At 38.3% G+C, this 16,445-nt stretch overlaps 1 protein-coding gene across 1 annotated transcript in view; it reads right to left on the bottom strand.

The window, feature by feature from the left end:
• KIF16B (kinesin family member 16B) overlaps window positions 1-16,445 on the bottom strand; it is a 3,706,250-nt gene that overhangs the window by 1,476,253 nt on the left and 2,213,552 nt on the right. Inside the window, exon 19 of the mRNA XM_044056090.1 lies at window positions 5,755-7,095. Within this exon, the coding sequence (XP_043912025.1) occupies window positions 5,755-7,095 (1,341 nt within the window). The remainder of the gene's footprint in view (window positions 1-5,754; window positions 7,096-16,445) is intronic.

Genomic DNA, 16,445 nt, shown 5'->3' with positions numbered 1-16,445 from the left:
TTAAGCACCATGTTCAATAATAGCCTCGCATCAGGCTTTGTGCCCACTGAACGGCGCATAGCAGCAGTTATCCCACTCCACAAAGGGGGAGCCACCACTGATCCCGGGAACTATTAGCCTGACGAGCCTGGTCTGCAAGGCCATGGAACGTATCATCATGGAACTCATAAACAAAGACATTGGTAACCTCCAAACTCTGGACCACACCCAGTTCGGGTTTGTGAAAGGCAGATCATGCCTCCTGAACCTGATCGACTTCTTTGAGGCAGTCACCAAAGCCGTGGATGAGGGTAAGATGGTTCACACAGCCTATCTTGACCTCGCCAAGGATTTTGACACCATCCCCCATTCTCTAATTATAGCTAAACTCACTAAACTAGGTATAAATCCTTACGTCACAAGATGGGTTGCCAACTGGCTCACTGACAGAACCCACACTGTAAAAGTTGCAGGCTCCAAATCTGACCTCAAAGCAGTGACAAGTGGAGTACCACAGGGTTCCATCCTGGGACCTTTCCTGTTTGGTATCAACTTCTCTGAAGTACAGGCTAACACAGAAGGCCTCTGGCTAATGAAGTTCGCAGATGACTGCTAACTAGGAGCCATAGTCATGTCCTCAAATGATGTGGACATCCTACATAAGGGCCTCACGGAGACAGATGCCTGGAGTTTTTTTTTTTGAAAGAGTCCATATACAAGGTAAATAATGAAAAAACAAGTGGTATTGATTAATGGAACCAAATACAGAAGTATGGATGAAAAAATAAATATGGTAGGGTAAGAGATCATACACTCAGGGGCGAGAACAGGAAGAAATCTACTAGAGTTAGTTATGAAGGTATACATATTCAAATGTGAAGGAAAAGAGAGAGCGAGAGATGAAAAATGAGGAAGTTGGACAGAAAAGAAATCGAAGGATTCAAGTGTTACACGTGTATAATCCCACAATTTATATATCAAGGGCATATTTTATGGGACTTACCAAGATCTATTTCGTTGATGAAAATGAAACTGCTATGTAAAGACTACATCTGGGATGGGAAGAAGCCTAGGATAGTATGGGAGTGGATTACAGCAGCACCAGAAAGAAGCAACATAGGGATTTCATATATTAAGGAGAACCTGCTGGCACATATTATAGCAAATGTTTTGAGGTTAATGAAGACTGATTACAGGGCTTAAAGACAACACATGATTATGCGGAAGGAACAAAGAATAAAGGAAGTTAAGGATATATTAGACGTACTTATGAAATGGAGAGTCTGACGTTAGCATGGTCAAAACAAATTTAAAAGAAATTGGTACGTACGTATTATCGCAACCAGATTTTTGATGGGAATACTGGCTGGTTGACGATCAGGCAATATGTGTGTTCATGTTTTCAAAATGTTAAATACTGTTTTCTCTTTAACAGTTCTGGTTGTTTTTGGGAGTGTTGTCACTGAAAAGTAAAAAAAAAAACCATACTGTGGCTGTTTCTTTATGCACTTGACTGCCAGCATGTCGGTTATTGCAAGTCTGCCCGCTGAACGTTCCTTTTTTCGTGGCAGGAAAAGCGATGTCTGCTAACCTATGAAGGGGAGTGTAAACTCTTCAGCACCTCAAATCCTTGACAAAATGCAAGCTAACACAAATGAACTGGGCACATGTTTCCCACTACAAATAAACAAAACCTTGTTGTTTTGTTAACCATTTTTGAAAAACAGCACAGCAACTTTTGCCTTCTCTTACACTACACTTTCTGTTATGACTAATCTGAAAGTGTACAGCTATGTACGCGATATATTTATGTACACATGGACAAGAGGTCTCAGTTTCTTACCTCTACCATCCAAACTAATTATTTCCTTTGCATGGGCTGTAAAAATAATCACAATGTGCTAAAGATTAATAAAATGAGTGCGGCCTTCTTAGCTGCCAGAATGTGAAGCATTACCATGCAGGACTTGAACAGCAAGCAGATATGACAAAGGTTGCATGCAAAGCAAGATTCACATTTCCGCTTACATTTAGGTTGCGAATTTCAGACAAACAAGGTTATTCCCAACAGAAACCATCACATTGAACCGTACCCTTACTCCCTCAATCGTTTTTTTGGGCCAACAAGCGTAATACTGCAACCACGAAAATCTGGTTGCGATAATACTTAAGTACCAAGAAATTTAACAAAGTTTATGGGAAGCTGTAGGGAATGAATAGAAAAGGAGGATAATCCCAACAAGAATAAAAAAGGAAACACAAAAAAAAAAAATAAAACAGCAACTTGGAGATGGGGAGAATGCAAAATTGGGTTAAATACTGGGTTAAAAACTCAGGGAGAGTTGCAAAAGGAGCTTCATCTGGTTAGGAATTTACAATGGTTCATAGGTTCGTACTAGGCGAACTGCCCTTGCGAGCCATTTTTAAGGCTAGCCAATTATCCCTTGTGAGACTCAAACCCCGCACGTTGTGTTTGTAAGGCAAACACTAACCATTAGGCCACACAATGGGAATATCAATGCATCAAAAAAGTATGGAAGGAGCTGGAAGATCAGTGAGATCAATCCAAGAGCTTCACTGCATACACAGGAAACAAAAACGCAAAGGACTGAGGGGAAAAAGATGGGGAAGTTGATAAGGATAGGAAAGACATGGATAGGAAAAGGAAAAATAAGGAGGAAATCAATGAATTGAACAATTCTTGGGAAAAAGAAACACCAATACTGGAAGAGGAATGGTAAGAGATAATAAAGCTACCCAAATTTATCACTAAAGCCTATACATTTAGAATTTTCACATGGAAGAATATACATAAACACGTCTATAACCCAGTCAGGATAGCTAAAATGTATCCAGCAGAAGACAGCTTATGTTAGAGGTGTAAGGGAGGAAAAAGGACTTGCACACGTACGTTCTACAGTTGCAAAAGGCTAGATAATGTCCTGTTCAAGCTGGAGGAACTTTAAAGAAATAAAAAGATGGGCCATGGAAGGTTTTTCAAACAGGAATTCCTGCTAGAGTATAAACAAGGGATCCCAAAGGGTCAAAAGTGAAAAAAATGGGTCTCATAATGACTGTGAGGAAAAAATGATTACAGTGAAATAGACAAAAGAAGAGGAACCAAAAGGGTTGGAAATGGAAGAAATGGTAAGAAATATATTGATAAAGGCAGAGATGGAAATACAGAGAAAGAAAATGGAAAAGTTCTGAAGGAAGTAGGACAGATGGCTGAGGGAGAAGAATGTTAGTGAAAACAGAACTATATAATTAATCTGTCTGCTGCAGCTGGGATGGGAAAGTTATAAAAAGGGGGTGTTTGTAAATAGTTTATTGAAAATGGGTTTAGTATAAGGGATATTACGTGTGTGAGGCCTGAAGTACTGAAAGGTGATTAGAAATATTAAATGGTGCTTTAAGATAATAAAGATTGAAGAGCAAATGAACGTAAAGGATTTTAAACAATAAGAGACATTTTTGTGGTTCCAAGGGATTTTAAACATTAACAGAGGGGTTTTTGTGGCTCCAGAAATTGCAAACCTTGGTCATAGGCAAAACTGTTTGCATTAATGGAGGGGGAGATGCAGGTGAACGGTGCACCACATAGGTAGTATTACAGTGTGCCATGCAAGAAGAACACACAAGAACTGTACAGTGTAACTTGTTTCTATGATCTGTTTTATTTTTCTTTTGAACAAAGGTCACTTAAAAAGTAAAAAAGAATAAAACATCTAGATTAATGAATATCTCCCCATTCCTGAAAATGCTCAGAGCTCTAGTCATAACCACTCAGGCCACTGTCTTAATAGACACAGACTATTAATGTCTCCCACAGTTTCACTGAGATTTCAGAATAACCCCAGAGATAAGGACCTCTTCAGGACGGTTTTCTTGATCTGTGGCTACCACCTTAACAAATTAGAATCAGCTCCCTTCTTTTGTCATTTATTAAGTCCTTAACTATATATCAAGTCATTTGAGTAGGGCTGAAGTACCCAATTTTTCTCCTATTCCCTTGCAGACCTCTGTCAAGAGAGGTCCATCTTAAGACCCTTATTCATCTTATTTCTAAACATCATAACCACAAGCCTACCAAAACTCATAAGTCATGCTTCATGTAGTTGATATAATTCTGCTCCAATAATTATTCAGACAAACAAGCAGACGGTTATCAAAAGACCTTACAGCTAAAAAAAATGTATTACCTTGAAGCAGTGAAATCTTAATATCATTTAAAACCATATCCTGCTGCTTCAGCTTCATCTGTTCTGTGAACCTGCTACACTTCATTTGTGAACAAAACCCTAATGAAACTCCACCTAGAGTTAAGCATGTCTACATCTGATTTGAGTCCAAACTTATTTCATGTTTACACATTCTAATATCTACATTAAACAATATACTGAGAACTACAACATTTAGGCTGTGGACCCAAGAAGCCATAAAGGCTGCAAGCTGTGGTATTCTTAGTCTTCACTTTGAGTGTGGTCATCCACTGGCTACATTCTCCCATGCACAAATGCATCCACACTGGAAATTATGTAAATATGTTTGAGATAATAAATGTACCTGCCTGTTAGACATGATCATTCTCAAACACTAGCCAGACTAAGTTAGGTTTCTGACACAGACAGAATTACACAGCTCACAAGTATGATGATTTAAATTTTCTTTTTTTAAAGTCTTTTTCCTGATTAGCCCACACACCTCTTAATGCTTCAGTTTAGAAAAATATATATACTTCAGCCTCTCCCACCACAAACATCATACAGCTGTTCCAGAATTCCCTACCAATAGATCTAGCCACTGGAATATACTCAAACCTTTTCAAAGAAATCAAACTAACATTTATTTGTTTCACGTCCCTACTGAAAAAAAAAGTTACCAGGATCCTGATTATTCACCACTCCTACTATCCTCCATACTCTCTCCAATGTCAAAAGCCACCAATTACAGCATTTGACAGTTCCAACACATTAAGAGAAAATGTTGTATAAAGAAAATCAAATATTACGCATTGCACTATTATTAGTACACGTGCAGTAAGACTTGGAATGAAAAGACAATGTTTCTCTGTTTTGCTGTATATTTACTTTTAGTAATGTACTATCTTGGATCACATTTGAAAACAGACAATTTAGACTGGTACACATTTTTTTTTCTGTAAACTGATGTTAAACTTTTGACACAGCTCTTGTGTGAAGAAGTCAACTAAGTGAACATGATGGTCTGTTTCATCATATGCTCTCCAGCATGATGATTGTACAGAACCTCACTGGAGGTAAATTTAGGCATAAGATGGATAACCGTTCTTCAAAAAAGTTATGTACTCTGAGCAAATCACTTAACTAGACACCACTCCTGGGCTAAGAGTGAACAAAGTCCATGGAGACCAGTGCTCTGTCCCAGAGAGCAAATACAAATAAAATAAATATCCCATTCTATTAAAGAAAATGATGTTACCACAAGGAGATTTAGTAATTTTTTCAAGTTATATGCATACAGTCTTTTTTAATTAAGTCTTATGAAATCCAAAATCCATGCACTGTTTGGATTAAACTTAAATATTTTAATGATGTGGAGAAGCTATCATCTATTCATACCTTTTACTATCATTTCAACAGATACCAGTTAAAACTAAAAGTTAATCATTCTGTTATATTAACATTTAAACAGCAATTTTAACCTGATAAAGACTATTAAGAAAACACAACCAAAAAGAATAATAATCAAGGTTTTCTAGAAGTCTTAAATTATCTGAAAACAAGATAAGCTTACCTTTTACGATCTTGCTCTACAGCCTTCTGTTCTGCTGCAATGCTGACCTGTAACTCACTTTGTTCAATGGCATTTAGAGTTGCAAGTTTTTGCTTTTGAGCCTCAATTTCTAAGTCAAGCGTGGACTGACGTTGTCTCCTTTCTAATTTAGCTACAGCCTGCTCCAAAGCCTCTCTCTGTTGTTTTACTTGAGACTCCAGAATTTCCTTCTCCTTCTGGCGAACTTTTTCTTCTTGTCGTGCAATATTGGCAGTGAATTCATAAGTAGCCTGGAGCTGCTGCAGCTGGTCAGCGCTGGCTCTGTAGTGTGCAAGCTGTTCTTGTTTTTCCTCAATTTCTTTCTCAGTTTCATAGAGTGTATTGTCTAAACCCAATAAACCTCTTTCCAGAATCTCAGCTGCTCTTTGTTTCTCTTCTGACAGTGTTGGTAGATGCTGATTAACTAGGTAATGAAGCTGGCGTTCTTTGTGATGTAACCTGTTTTCAGCATTTCTTAATTTTTCAGAAACCTGAGCTGCTTCAGCAGAATCTAAGGTACCTTTTTCTTCATTTTCCTTAAGAACTTTCATCTGTTTCCCTTGCTCAAGTTGAAGATGACTAACTGCTTCACATTCGTTTCTTATTTCTAGTTCAAGAAGTTCTTTCTCTTGGTACAAGTCTGCTTCCTTACAGAACAACCGTTCTAACTGCTGCTTTTTAAAATTAACATATTTTTGTTGAGCTACCTGAACATCTTCATGATCTTCATCTCCTTCAGATCTTGCTTCTTTGGCTTTCAGAAGAGCCTCCCTGATCTCTTCAAGCATAATTTTTTCTTCCTCAATTCTTTGAACATCTTCATTCTTGAATAACTTGATCATTTCTTGCTTTTGCCGAAGCTGGTCTTCAAGACGCGACACTAAAATGAGTTGTTCTCTCTCTTGTTCTTCAAGTCTCTTTTTCTCTAGTTCCAATTTGATGTACTGTTTGTCTTTTTCTTGTTTCAGCCTTTCCAATTCTCTGTAGATCTCCATTTTTTCAGTCCTCTCTTTACAGTTAAGTTCCTGTAGTCTTGCAAGCTCTTCTTTAACATGTACCAATGTTTCCTCTTCATGCTTCTTCAGCAGTTCTGTTTCTTGTTGTTCTTTCAAGCGTTCTTCTTCAAACTTTTCTTTCTCTGCTTGTAAATCTTTTAATTTGCTTTCAATGTCTAAATTACGCTGTTTTAGACTTTCTTCTTGTTTTCTAATCCTCAGCTGTACTACTTCTGTCTCTCTGCGCTGGAACTCAACCTCTTGTTGCATTTTTTCCAATACAGCCTTTTCTGATCTTTGTTTTTCTTCCATTTCTTCTATCAACTTCCTGTGAGATAAAAAAATGCACAAATTTTAATGTTCGATACAGAAAAAATGCTCAGCAACCCACAGACACATACAATCTATTACATATTTCAAATGCTACTTCATATCAAGTAAATCCCCCGCCATGATTGCACTTTTACTTGCACTAACAAAATAAGGTCAGCTAAAAGATAGGTGGGTATATGCTATAATAAAGGAGATAAAAGGCTGGGAAGTTGGTATACTGGCAAAGGTGTTCACCTCATAGACAAGGTACAGGGTTTGCTTCTCATCTTTGGAAGAGAAAACTGACAAGACTTAAAATGGCCCACAAGGGCAGCTAGTGTAGTACTTACCTATGAAACTATAAAAGAGAGAATACATTATGAGTGCTCTTCAAGTTGGTGGAATTCAGCTAAAGAGGTAGGATAGAGGAAAGCAGTACAAGGGTGTCACAATGAGTACAATTCAAAACAGACTAGTAGAAATGCACTGTCTGATCCAGTGTTATAGAGTAAATCATCACTATGGTTAAAAGATGTGAGATATATAGTAATGAAATAATGTGCAACAACAGATGGCCAACTGCAACAAGTAGTTAAACTTGACAAATAGCAGGAATTGTTCTTTGAGCACTTACATATGACTATATAGTTCTCCATACATTTCAAATTATGGCACTGTAATTATGTTCTTAGGTGTTAATACAGATCTATTTAGCAAATGTGGATAATTTTATAGCAACATTTCTGGTGAATCAGTAAAATGTATGCTTTAATCATGAAAAAGCTGCCATAATATGCCATTCAAAAGCTACTCTAAACTGAAATCTAGTACACAGTACAATTCTTATATGCATTCACCATATTTCTTCACTTCTTCCATAATTAAATTCCTTTTGTGTTTGCCTCTTCATGTGTGGGTATTCATCAATGTAAGAGCTCAATTCGTGTGACAAAAATGCCACTTCAACTTCACCAACAAAATTACAATCTGTGATTCACAAAAGTTGATTCCTGCATGCTTAAAACTCCCTCCGTCTTGAATAAGTGTCTATATCCAAGCCCATAGTTTCAGGAAAAATGCATCTGATATGAAAAAAAAAACATGAAAAAAAATGTCATCAGATGCGCTATGCCATTCTTAAGAACCTGAAATGGTAAGCATCAAGTTTCCCATGATATGGACTTTTCCCTCTAAAATGTGTAAACTATAAAACTGTAGCTTTAGTGCTTGCCAACCTTTCAACTTTTATTTTTAAGAATTTACTTAAAATTAAGCACACCATATGCAGACATGGAAGGCGTGGACTCACCTACAAGAAGATGTCAGGTAAGTCGTTTTAGTCACCTATCAGGAATTCTAAAAAATGAAAAAAAAAAAAAAGAGAGAGAAAGATTTTGTGGAAACATAATTGAAAGCAAAATCAAACATGTAGTGTAAAAGAGAAATGGATTAAGATATTTTCAAAGAAGCATATTAAGAAGGGGAAAGAAAAAAAAATATATATATATCTATATATATCTACATATATATATATATATATATATATATATATATATATATATATATATATGGGTCTACTACTAATGCCCGAAACGACGATTCCCCGACGGAAAACTCACCGACGCCAGATGACCGACAGGTAAGTGTACCGACAGGGTGATTTGCCGACAGCGGAAAGACCGACAAGGGAATGTGCGATCGCGACGCGGTAAGTGTGCGATGGTGACGGAGTTAGGAGCGGTCAGGTAAGTGCTCGAGATTGTGGGATGTCGGGTTAGGCTGTGGGAAAGGTGAGTGTGTGTTCGTGGTCGGAGGTATGGTTCGGGTAAGGTAAGTGTGTGCTAGTGAGGGACTGTAGTTTAGGGACGGGTTAAGTGAGTTAGGGTTAGGGTGCAGGTAGGTGATGTGTGCGTTAGTGTCGGAGCTTGGGCTAGGGGTGGGTTAAGTGAGTTAGGGTTAGGGTGCAGGTAGGTGATGTGTGCGTTAGTGTCGGAGCTTGGGCTAGGGGTGGGTTAAGTGAGTTAGGGTTAGGGTGCAGGTAGGTGAAGTGTGCGATAGTGTCGGACCTTAGGGTTAGGGTTTGGGTCAGGGCTAGTGTGTATGCTATGTAGTGTCGCGTGTTGTTTACGTTCCGTGTCGGTGTAATGGTGTTCGGTGTAATGGTGTTCGGTGTTTTGCGTTGTCGGGTTTGTGTGATGTCGGTCATCTGGCGTAGGGGAGTTTTCCGTCGGGGAATCGTCGTGTCGGTAATTAGTAGTAGACCCCTATATATATATATATATATATATATATATATATATATATATATATATATATATATATATAGATAGCTATAGTGCAATGAAAAAGTATTTGCCCCGTTCCTGACTTATTTCTTTGCATGTTTGTCGCACTTAAATGTTTCAGATCATCAAACAAATTTAAATTAGACAAAGATAACCCAAATAAACACAAAATGCAGTTTTTAAGTGATGATTTTATTACAGAAAAAAACTATCCAAACCTACATGGTCCGGTGTGAAAAAGTAATTGCCCCCCTTGTTAAATCATGAAGTAACTGTGGTTAATCACATTTTTGGGAAAGCTGAGTTCAGTTTCACTAGCCACACCCAGGCCTGGTTACTGCCAGACCTGTTGAATCAAGAGATCACTTAAACAGAACCTGTCAGACAAAATGAAGTAGGTCAAAAGATCCCAAAAAGGAAGACATCATACCACGATCTACAGAAATTCCAGAACAGATGAGAAACAAAGTCATTTACATCTATCAGTCTGGAAAATGATACAAAGCCATTTCTAAAGCTTTGGGACTCCAGCGAACCACAGTGAGAGCCATTATCCACAAATGGAGAAAACATGGAACAGTGGTGAACCTTCCCATGAGTGGACGGCCTACAACAATTACCCCAAAAGCGCAGCAACAACTCATCCAAGAGGTCACAAAAGAACCTAGAACAACATCTAGGGAACTGCAGGCCTCACTTGCCTCAGTTAAGGTCAGTGTTCATGACTCAACCATAAGAAAGAGACTGGGCAAAAATGGCATGCATGGCAGAGTTCCAAGGTGAAAACCACTGCTGACCAAAAAGAACATAAAGGCTCATTCTCCCTTTTGCCAAAAAACATTTTGATGATCCCCAAGACTTTTGGGAAAATATTCTGTGGACTGACTTAACAAATGTTGAACTTTTTGGGAAGTGTGTGTCCCGTTACATCTGGCATAAAAATAACACAGCATTTCAGAAAAAGGACATCATGCCAACAGTCAAACATGGTGGTGGTAGTGTGATGGCCTAGGGCTGCTTTTGGACCTGGGCGACTTGCTGTGATTGATGGAACCATGAATTCTGCTCTCTACCAAAAAATCCTAAAGGAGAATGTCTGGCCATCAGTTCGTGACCTCAAGCTGAAGCGCAATTGGGTTCTGCAGCAGGACAATGATCCAAAACACACCAGCAAGTTCACCTCTGAATGGCTTAAAAAAAAACAAAATTACGGTTTTGGAGTGGCCAAGTCAAAGTCCGGACTTGAATCCAATTGAGATGCTGTGGCATGACCTTAAAAAGGCAGTTCCTGCTGGGAAACCCTCCAATACGGGTGAATTAAAACAATTCTGCAAAGAAGAGTGAGCCACAATTTCTCAACAGCGATGTGAAAGACTCGTTGCCAGTTATTGCAAATGCTTGACTGCAGTTGTTGCTGCTAAGGGTGGCACAACCAGTTATTAGGTTTAGGGGGCAATTACTTTTTCACATAGGGCCATGTAGGCTTGGATAGTTTTTTTTTTTCCCTTAATAAATAAAATCATCACTTAAAAATTGCATTTTGTGTTTACTTGGGTTATGTTTGTCTAAAATGTACATATGGTTGATGATCTGAAACATTTAAGTGTGACAAAGATGCAAAAAAATAAGAAATCAGGAAGGGGGCAAATACTTTTCCATTGCACTGTGTATATATTATATTTTATTTAAGAAGTTAAGTCCTCTGGACTTAGAATTCATTCATTACCCAATAGCTTCACTTAAACAACAGTAGCTGAATGAAGTAAAGTCAGAAGTTACCTTCAAAATACTTTCAGCTTCATAAGTGAAACATTTACCTAAAAATAAATAAAAATAAACAAGAAAACATATTTTGCAATAAAGATCCAGAAGTCACAAAAGTATTCCATAGATTAAAGGTGTCATCTTATACAAAGGTCATGTTTTAAGAATCATATATTTTTGAAAACCCGCAGAGTTAAAAAGAATGCACAGAGTTGGAACTTTGACATGGGGAAAAAATGGACCAAGACATGCAGACGTGTACATTCTGTTCAGGAATTAATTAAATAGATAAGATCATTAAAATAATTAATGATTAATCAAATGAGACAAAAACATACTTGGTGAGGCTGAACTATACAAAAAGGAAATCCTTAAGCTCTGATTGAAACATGGAGAGGTCAAACATTCAATTACTAAGCAGTCTTCCAGGATGGCTGCACACTGACAAACAGGCTGATTAGAACCTTCCAGTGTGAAAAACTTAAAAAGTGTGGGGGAAAACCCCAGTAAAAGCTGACAATTTGTGTAAAGTTCAGGTAATGGCTAGTAATTACACTGCCAGGATACCAGAAAAGAAGATATTTGGAGAAAGTAAAATAAAATCAACCAGAAAAAGAGAAGTAAAAAAAATATGTATCCTCTGGTTGGAAAGAACCTTGCAGGTGATCACAGCAAGGGCGGCTCATGTTTTAGCTTTAGTACAAGGCACGGCTTCCAGTAATTTACAAGAAAAAATCAAATACACTCAGAGGTGTTTAAAATAACTGAAACACTGGAAGAATATATAAAAGCAAACAGAAGGCTGGGAACAATAGAAGATGTTTTAACTAGCTAATTCAGATGAACTGATAAAACTGCAAAAATCTGAGGTTAAACTGAAGAAAATGCTGGTTGAGCATGAAGCCTGTCAAGAAGAGCTGTTTCAAACAGTAGTACAGTTACAAGACAAAACAGAGAAAACTTAACATTTTCTGCTGTACCAGAGAAACTGGAAGGAACAGACTGCATTCATTTTGTTACACTACAAACAAGCAACTGGATTGGTGCTCCACAGCAGGATTTGTTAACTGAGAGGGCACATCACGAGTATGGTCCAAATGGCTATAAGAAAGCAGTCAAGACCTATCTTAGTTTCTAGTAAAGATGCTGACATACCAGAAGAAAGAGAAGCTCTAGTCAAAATGATAACAGAAGGGAAAAATATTAAAACCTGGGGACAGCAGAGTGTGGAAAATCATTATTCACTGTATACTAGGTAGAAGAGAAATGTTTATTTCCAGAAATAAGAGAATGTTAACAGGCGCCTGTGAGAGAGTCAAGCTGCTGTAACCAGCTCTCTTCAAATTGTTACTGTAGGTCTGAATACATTTTTAGATATGGAACAGGTTACAGAGGAATAAAATAATAATAATAAAAAAAAGATTTAGCCAGTAAAGAGTGAGGAAGAAGTGATCATCTTTCAGTTGTTTTGACAATGGAAGGGGCAATACTTTCTGTATATATGAGAATGTCATCCATATGCAAGATAAAGGTTTGAGGAATGTAAGAGGGCAGTTGGTTGCTAAATAAGAGAAGGAGAGGCAGAATTAATCCATGAGGAAACCTTTAGTGACAGTGGAAGAGGAGAAGTAGTAGTTCCAATAAGAACGTTTAAGTGGCAGTCACTAAAGAAGTCTCTGAATCAAGGAAGGGTGTCTTGGCTTGTTCATGCTGTTAAGTAGACAGTTTAGCAAAAGTATGTGATCAACAAGATTAAAGACCTTGGTAAGGTCTATGAAACATGATCCTTTAAGTGACCTTTGTCTATTTTTCAAGATATAAATTAGGGTGTACAGGGCAATCGTTCTTCTCCATCCTGACTGGAAACCATGTTTATGTGGTGAGAGTATGCTGCATTTCTCAGAATACTGTGTGTGTTGAATAAAGTCTACAATTTTGAAAATTTTACCCAAGGTTGGTATGAAGGAATGCATTCTGAAGTATTTTGCATATTCTGGTTTGGCAAATTTAGGGATCGGTATGACAATGGCTTGTTTCCATTTAAATGGCATCATACTTTTGGTGAGAGAAAGGTTGCAAAGGTGACAGAGTGGTTGTAAAACATGAAAAGAAAGTTATACCACTTTATTTATCCCTTATTAGACCCATCATTGAATATAATGCACCATTCATCATGCACCTCACCAAGCACCTAAACCAGCTTAGCAGACCTCAACGTTTCTGCACCAAAAGATCTCATGTCTCAGTACCCTTAGTTACTCTAACAGACTAAAAGCTCTGTTGCTACATTCAGTGTCATACAGACTCTTGAGGGTTAATCTCTGCTTAGCCTTCCATGCTATAAATGATGCAACACGTGTAAAGCAAATACCCACTCTAGAGACCCAATTACACTATCATATCAACAAGACCAGATGGTGTGACATATACCTGAAGAATACCATATTTTTGGAATAGGCTACCCTTACTTATCAAGAACAGTCCTTCCCTAGTAACCTTGAAAACAACTCTGGATGACTGGGTGATCACAAATTTTCATCAGGAACATACGAAGAGTCTACTTAATGGGAAGCACTACTAGTTTCCCACCAGTAGTGGGTGATGTGGTTGAGCTTCTTAAATGTCTCTTTTGGCCATAAGCTTAGTAGAGCCTATGAACCTACTACCAATTTTTGTATAGCAGTGAACCATGGTAGGAGGCCACCTGAGGGTATCTGGTCTACCAGTGATTTTGTATCTTTGGGTATAACTAACCTGAAGTAAAACAAGGGTGTAAACTATGGCGGTTCAGGTTGTGAACTGGGGGGGGGGGTTGCAGGAGATGTGGCTCCTTATCAGAGGCAACATGGCAAAGCGCTGTGATATTTGGAAACAATGCTTGACCAAAGAGACCCCATAAGATACAGAAGAATGATGTTTATTACGGGATACCTTTTACCCAGTTAGGCAAGTGCTTATAGATGGCACTGACCTTTGAGGGACTGAAGGGGCAGATACAGGATGCCTAACAGACTACACAAACAGAATTCTTAATAACTAGTTTCATAACAGGGTAACTCAGGTCACCCCAGTCTTCTTCCTCAAATACTTAGCATGTTGTTTCTGAAAGGAAGATACTAAGCCTTGAGGTCAGTCCAAGCTACTGTATATAAGCCTCAGGACGACATCAATGAAAAGCTATCTAGTGGCTCAGGGAGCAGGGCTGGACTAATTATCTTAATTTATCTCTACAAATGGCCTCTGCATGCTTTGATACCTTATCAGAACTTAAGTGAGATTGAGAACTATGTCCCCCACTCCTACAAATGTGAGCTAATCGATTTAGTCATACAAAAGTGAGCATGCAAATGATAGGTGCAAGGTGTTGAGTAACCTAGATAATGTTCTTAGTTTAGTCTGTCTGCATTCCAAGAGGATGGATGAGAGGAAGGACAGCAGTCAAGAGACAGAAGATTTGAAGGTAATGACAGCTGAGAAATAAACATCTGCCATACACTTTCAAATTGTTCTTTATGATGGCACCACATGTAAGAAAAAGTAGAAATGCCTATGTTAATAAATTTAAAATCATTGAGCCAAAAGCTCGGAATTATGTGTGTTGCACAATTATTAATACAAGACAGAAATGTGGTTATCAGCAATATGTCACAAAGTAAATTTAATTTTAAACAAAGCAACTAGATGTGTGCAAAGTGAGTGAAATTACTTTCTCATGGTTAAAAGATCTCACATGAGACAGAAATGAGTACAGCTGCCTTTGAGACAAAAAAAATGAAATGAGTTATTCAGAGTAAAAAGGAGATAAGGGAAGCATACAAAAGTATGTCTATAAGCATGACAAAAGGAAAATCCTATGAATAATGAAGTGTGAAGAAGTTGTAGAAGCAGAAACCATTCTGATGAAAAAGAATTTGTTTTGACGAAGCATGAAAAAGAAGTAAATATGCAACTGAACAGAATGGGATACATCAGTTTCACAAGACTGTCTTCAAAACAGGAGAGGACTGGTCAATTAGGTTTAATCAACTACTGCTTTGATCCAAGAAGAGACAGTGTTATGAGTGTGGGGAACTGTAATGGTAATTAAGATTCTCTTACCCGCCACAGTTGTACAGTCTTGAAGTTAGTATACTTAGAGGTGTGTATCTTTTGGGGAGGAGTGTACAGAACTTGCCTCCCTCCATAAAATGCTTCATCCGTTTATGTATGTACACATATATACAAGTATTGTGAAGGGGTGCTCCAGAACTGTATAATATATGTTACCAAAAGGAGTACAAAACATATAAAGATGCTGCCTGGAGGATATACATGATCTTAGTGGAAGAGAAGCTCACCTCAGAAAGAGCTAAACAGGAGGAAGCCATGCCTTCTTTTCTGAAAGAGTGGCTGGATCTGAAAGAAAGTCAAGAAGACAAAGACCTGGAGGGGCTTACAAAGCATGACAGAGAGAGAGAGAGAGAGAGAGAGAGAGAAAAGCACAACTTGGAAGAAAGGCTTCAGTAAAGTGTACTAAGGTACAGGGTCTATAGACAAGAAAGCATGGTGGGCCTGGGACCCAAGTGTGATTCCTGAGAGACAGGGTTAGGAGTCTTCAAGCAGAGGTGTGGTTTGCTATTCTGGCACCTCACTCAACAATATGTTAAAGAGCAAAAAAAAAATCTCTTCTCCTTTCCTTTTAAAGTCTAGCTAACTGCTTGCTACATTTATGGCAAAGCAGATGCTACAGCTTATGGCATTGTAAAGTACACAAGTCTAAGGCACTTCAGTTCTGAACTTAATGCAATAATGGCAATGCACTGAAGAACGATTACCATCTGCTGATCATGCCACCTAACATCTTTGCATTTGGAGCTACTTCATTTGTCCCACCCCAGTTACATCTCCGTCTTCAGAGTCTGCAAGGAAACCACATTCACTGGAGGGGTTTTACAAACTTTGGTGGAGGAAGTTATACATATGAATGCCTAGGGGTCCCTCAAGGCTCCATCTTAGGTCCTTTACTATTCACACTGTTCACCAACCAACTCCCATCGACCACACCCAAACCCTCTATAGTGCAATACGCAGATGACACCACTATTATATGTGCAGCCCCCACACTAGATCACCTCCTCTCCCAAACACAAGAATCCTTCTCTATAGCCGAAACTTGATTCACTACCCAACAGCTCATGCTTAACCCATCCAAAACTAAATTACTCCTCTTTAGCTCCTACAGATCCCTTCCTCACACTGACAGCTTTACTATCACCTCCAACAACAATACTACTATTATCCCTACCAATCACATCAAGCTGCTAGGCATGGAAATAAA

Source organism: Protopterus annectens, chromosome 1.part2, assembly GCF_019279795.1.
Source record: "Protopterus annectens isolate FY-2018-M chromosome 1.part2, PAN1.0, whole genome shotgun sequence".
NCBI classification, from domain to species: Eukaryota; Metazoa; Chordata; order Ceratodontiformes; family Protopteridae; genus Protopterus; species Protopterus annectens.
Note: the sequence above shows the minus strand (reverse complement) of the source record. Positions and strands in the feature narration are given on the sequence as shown.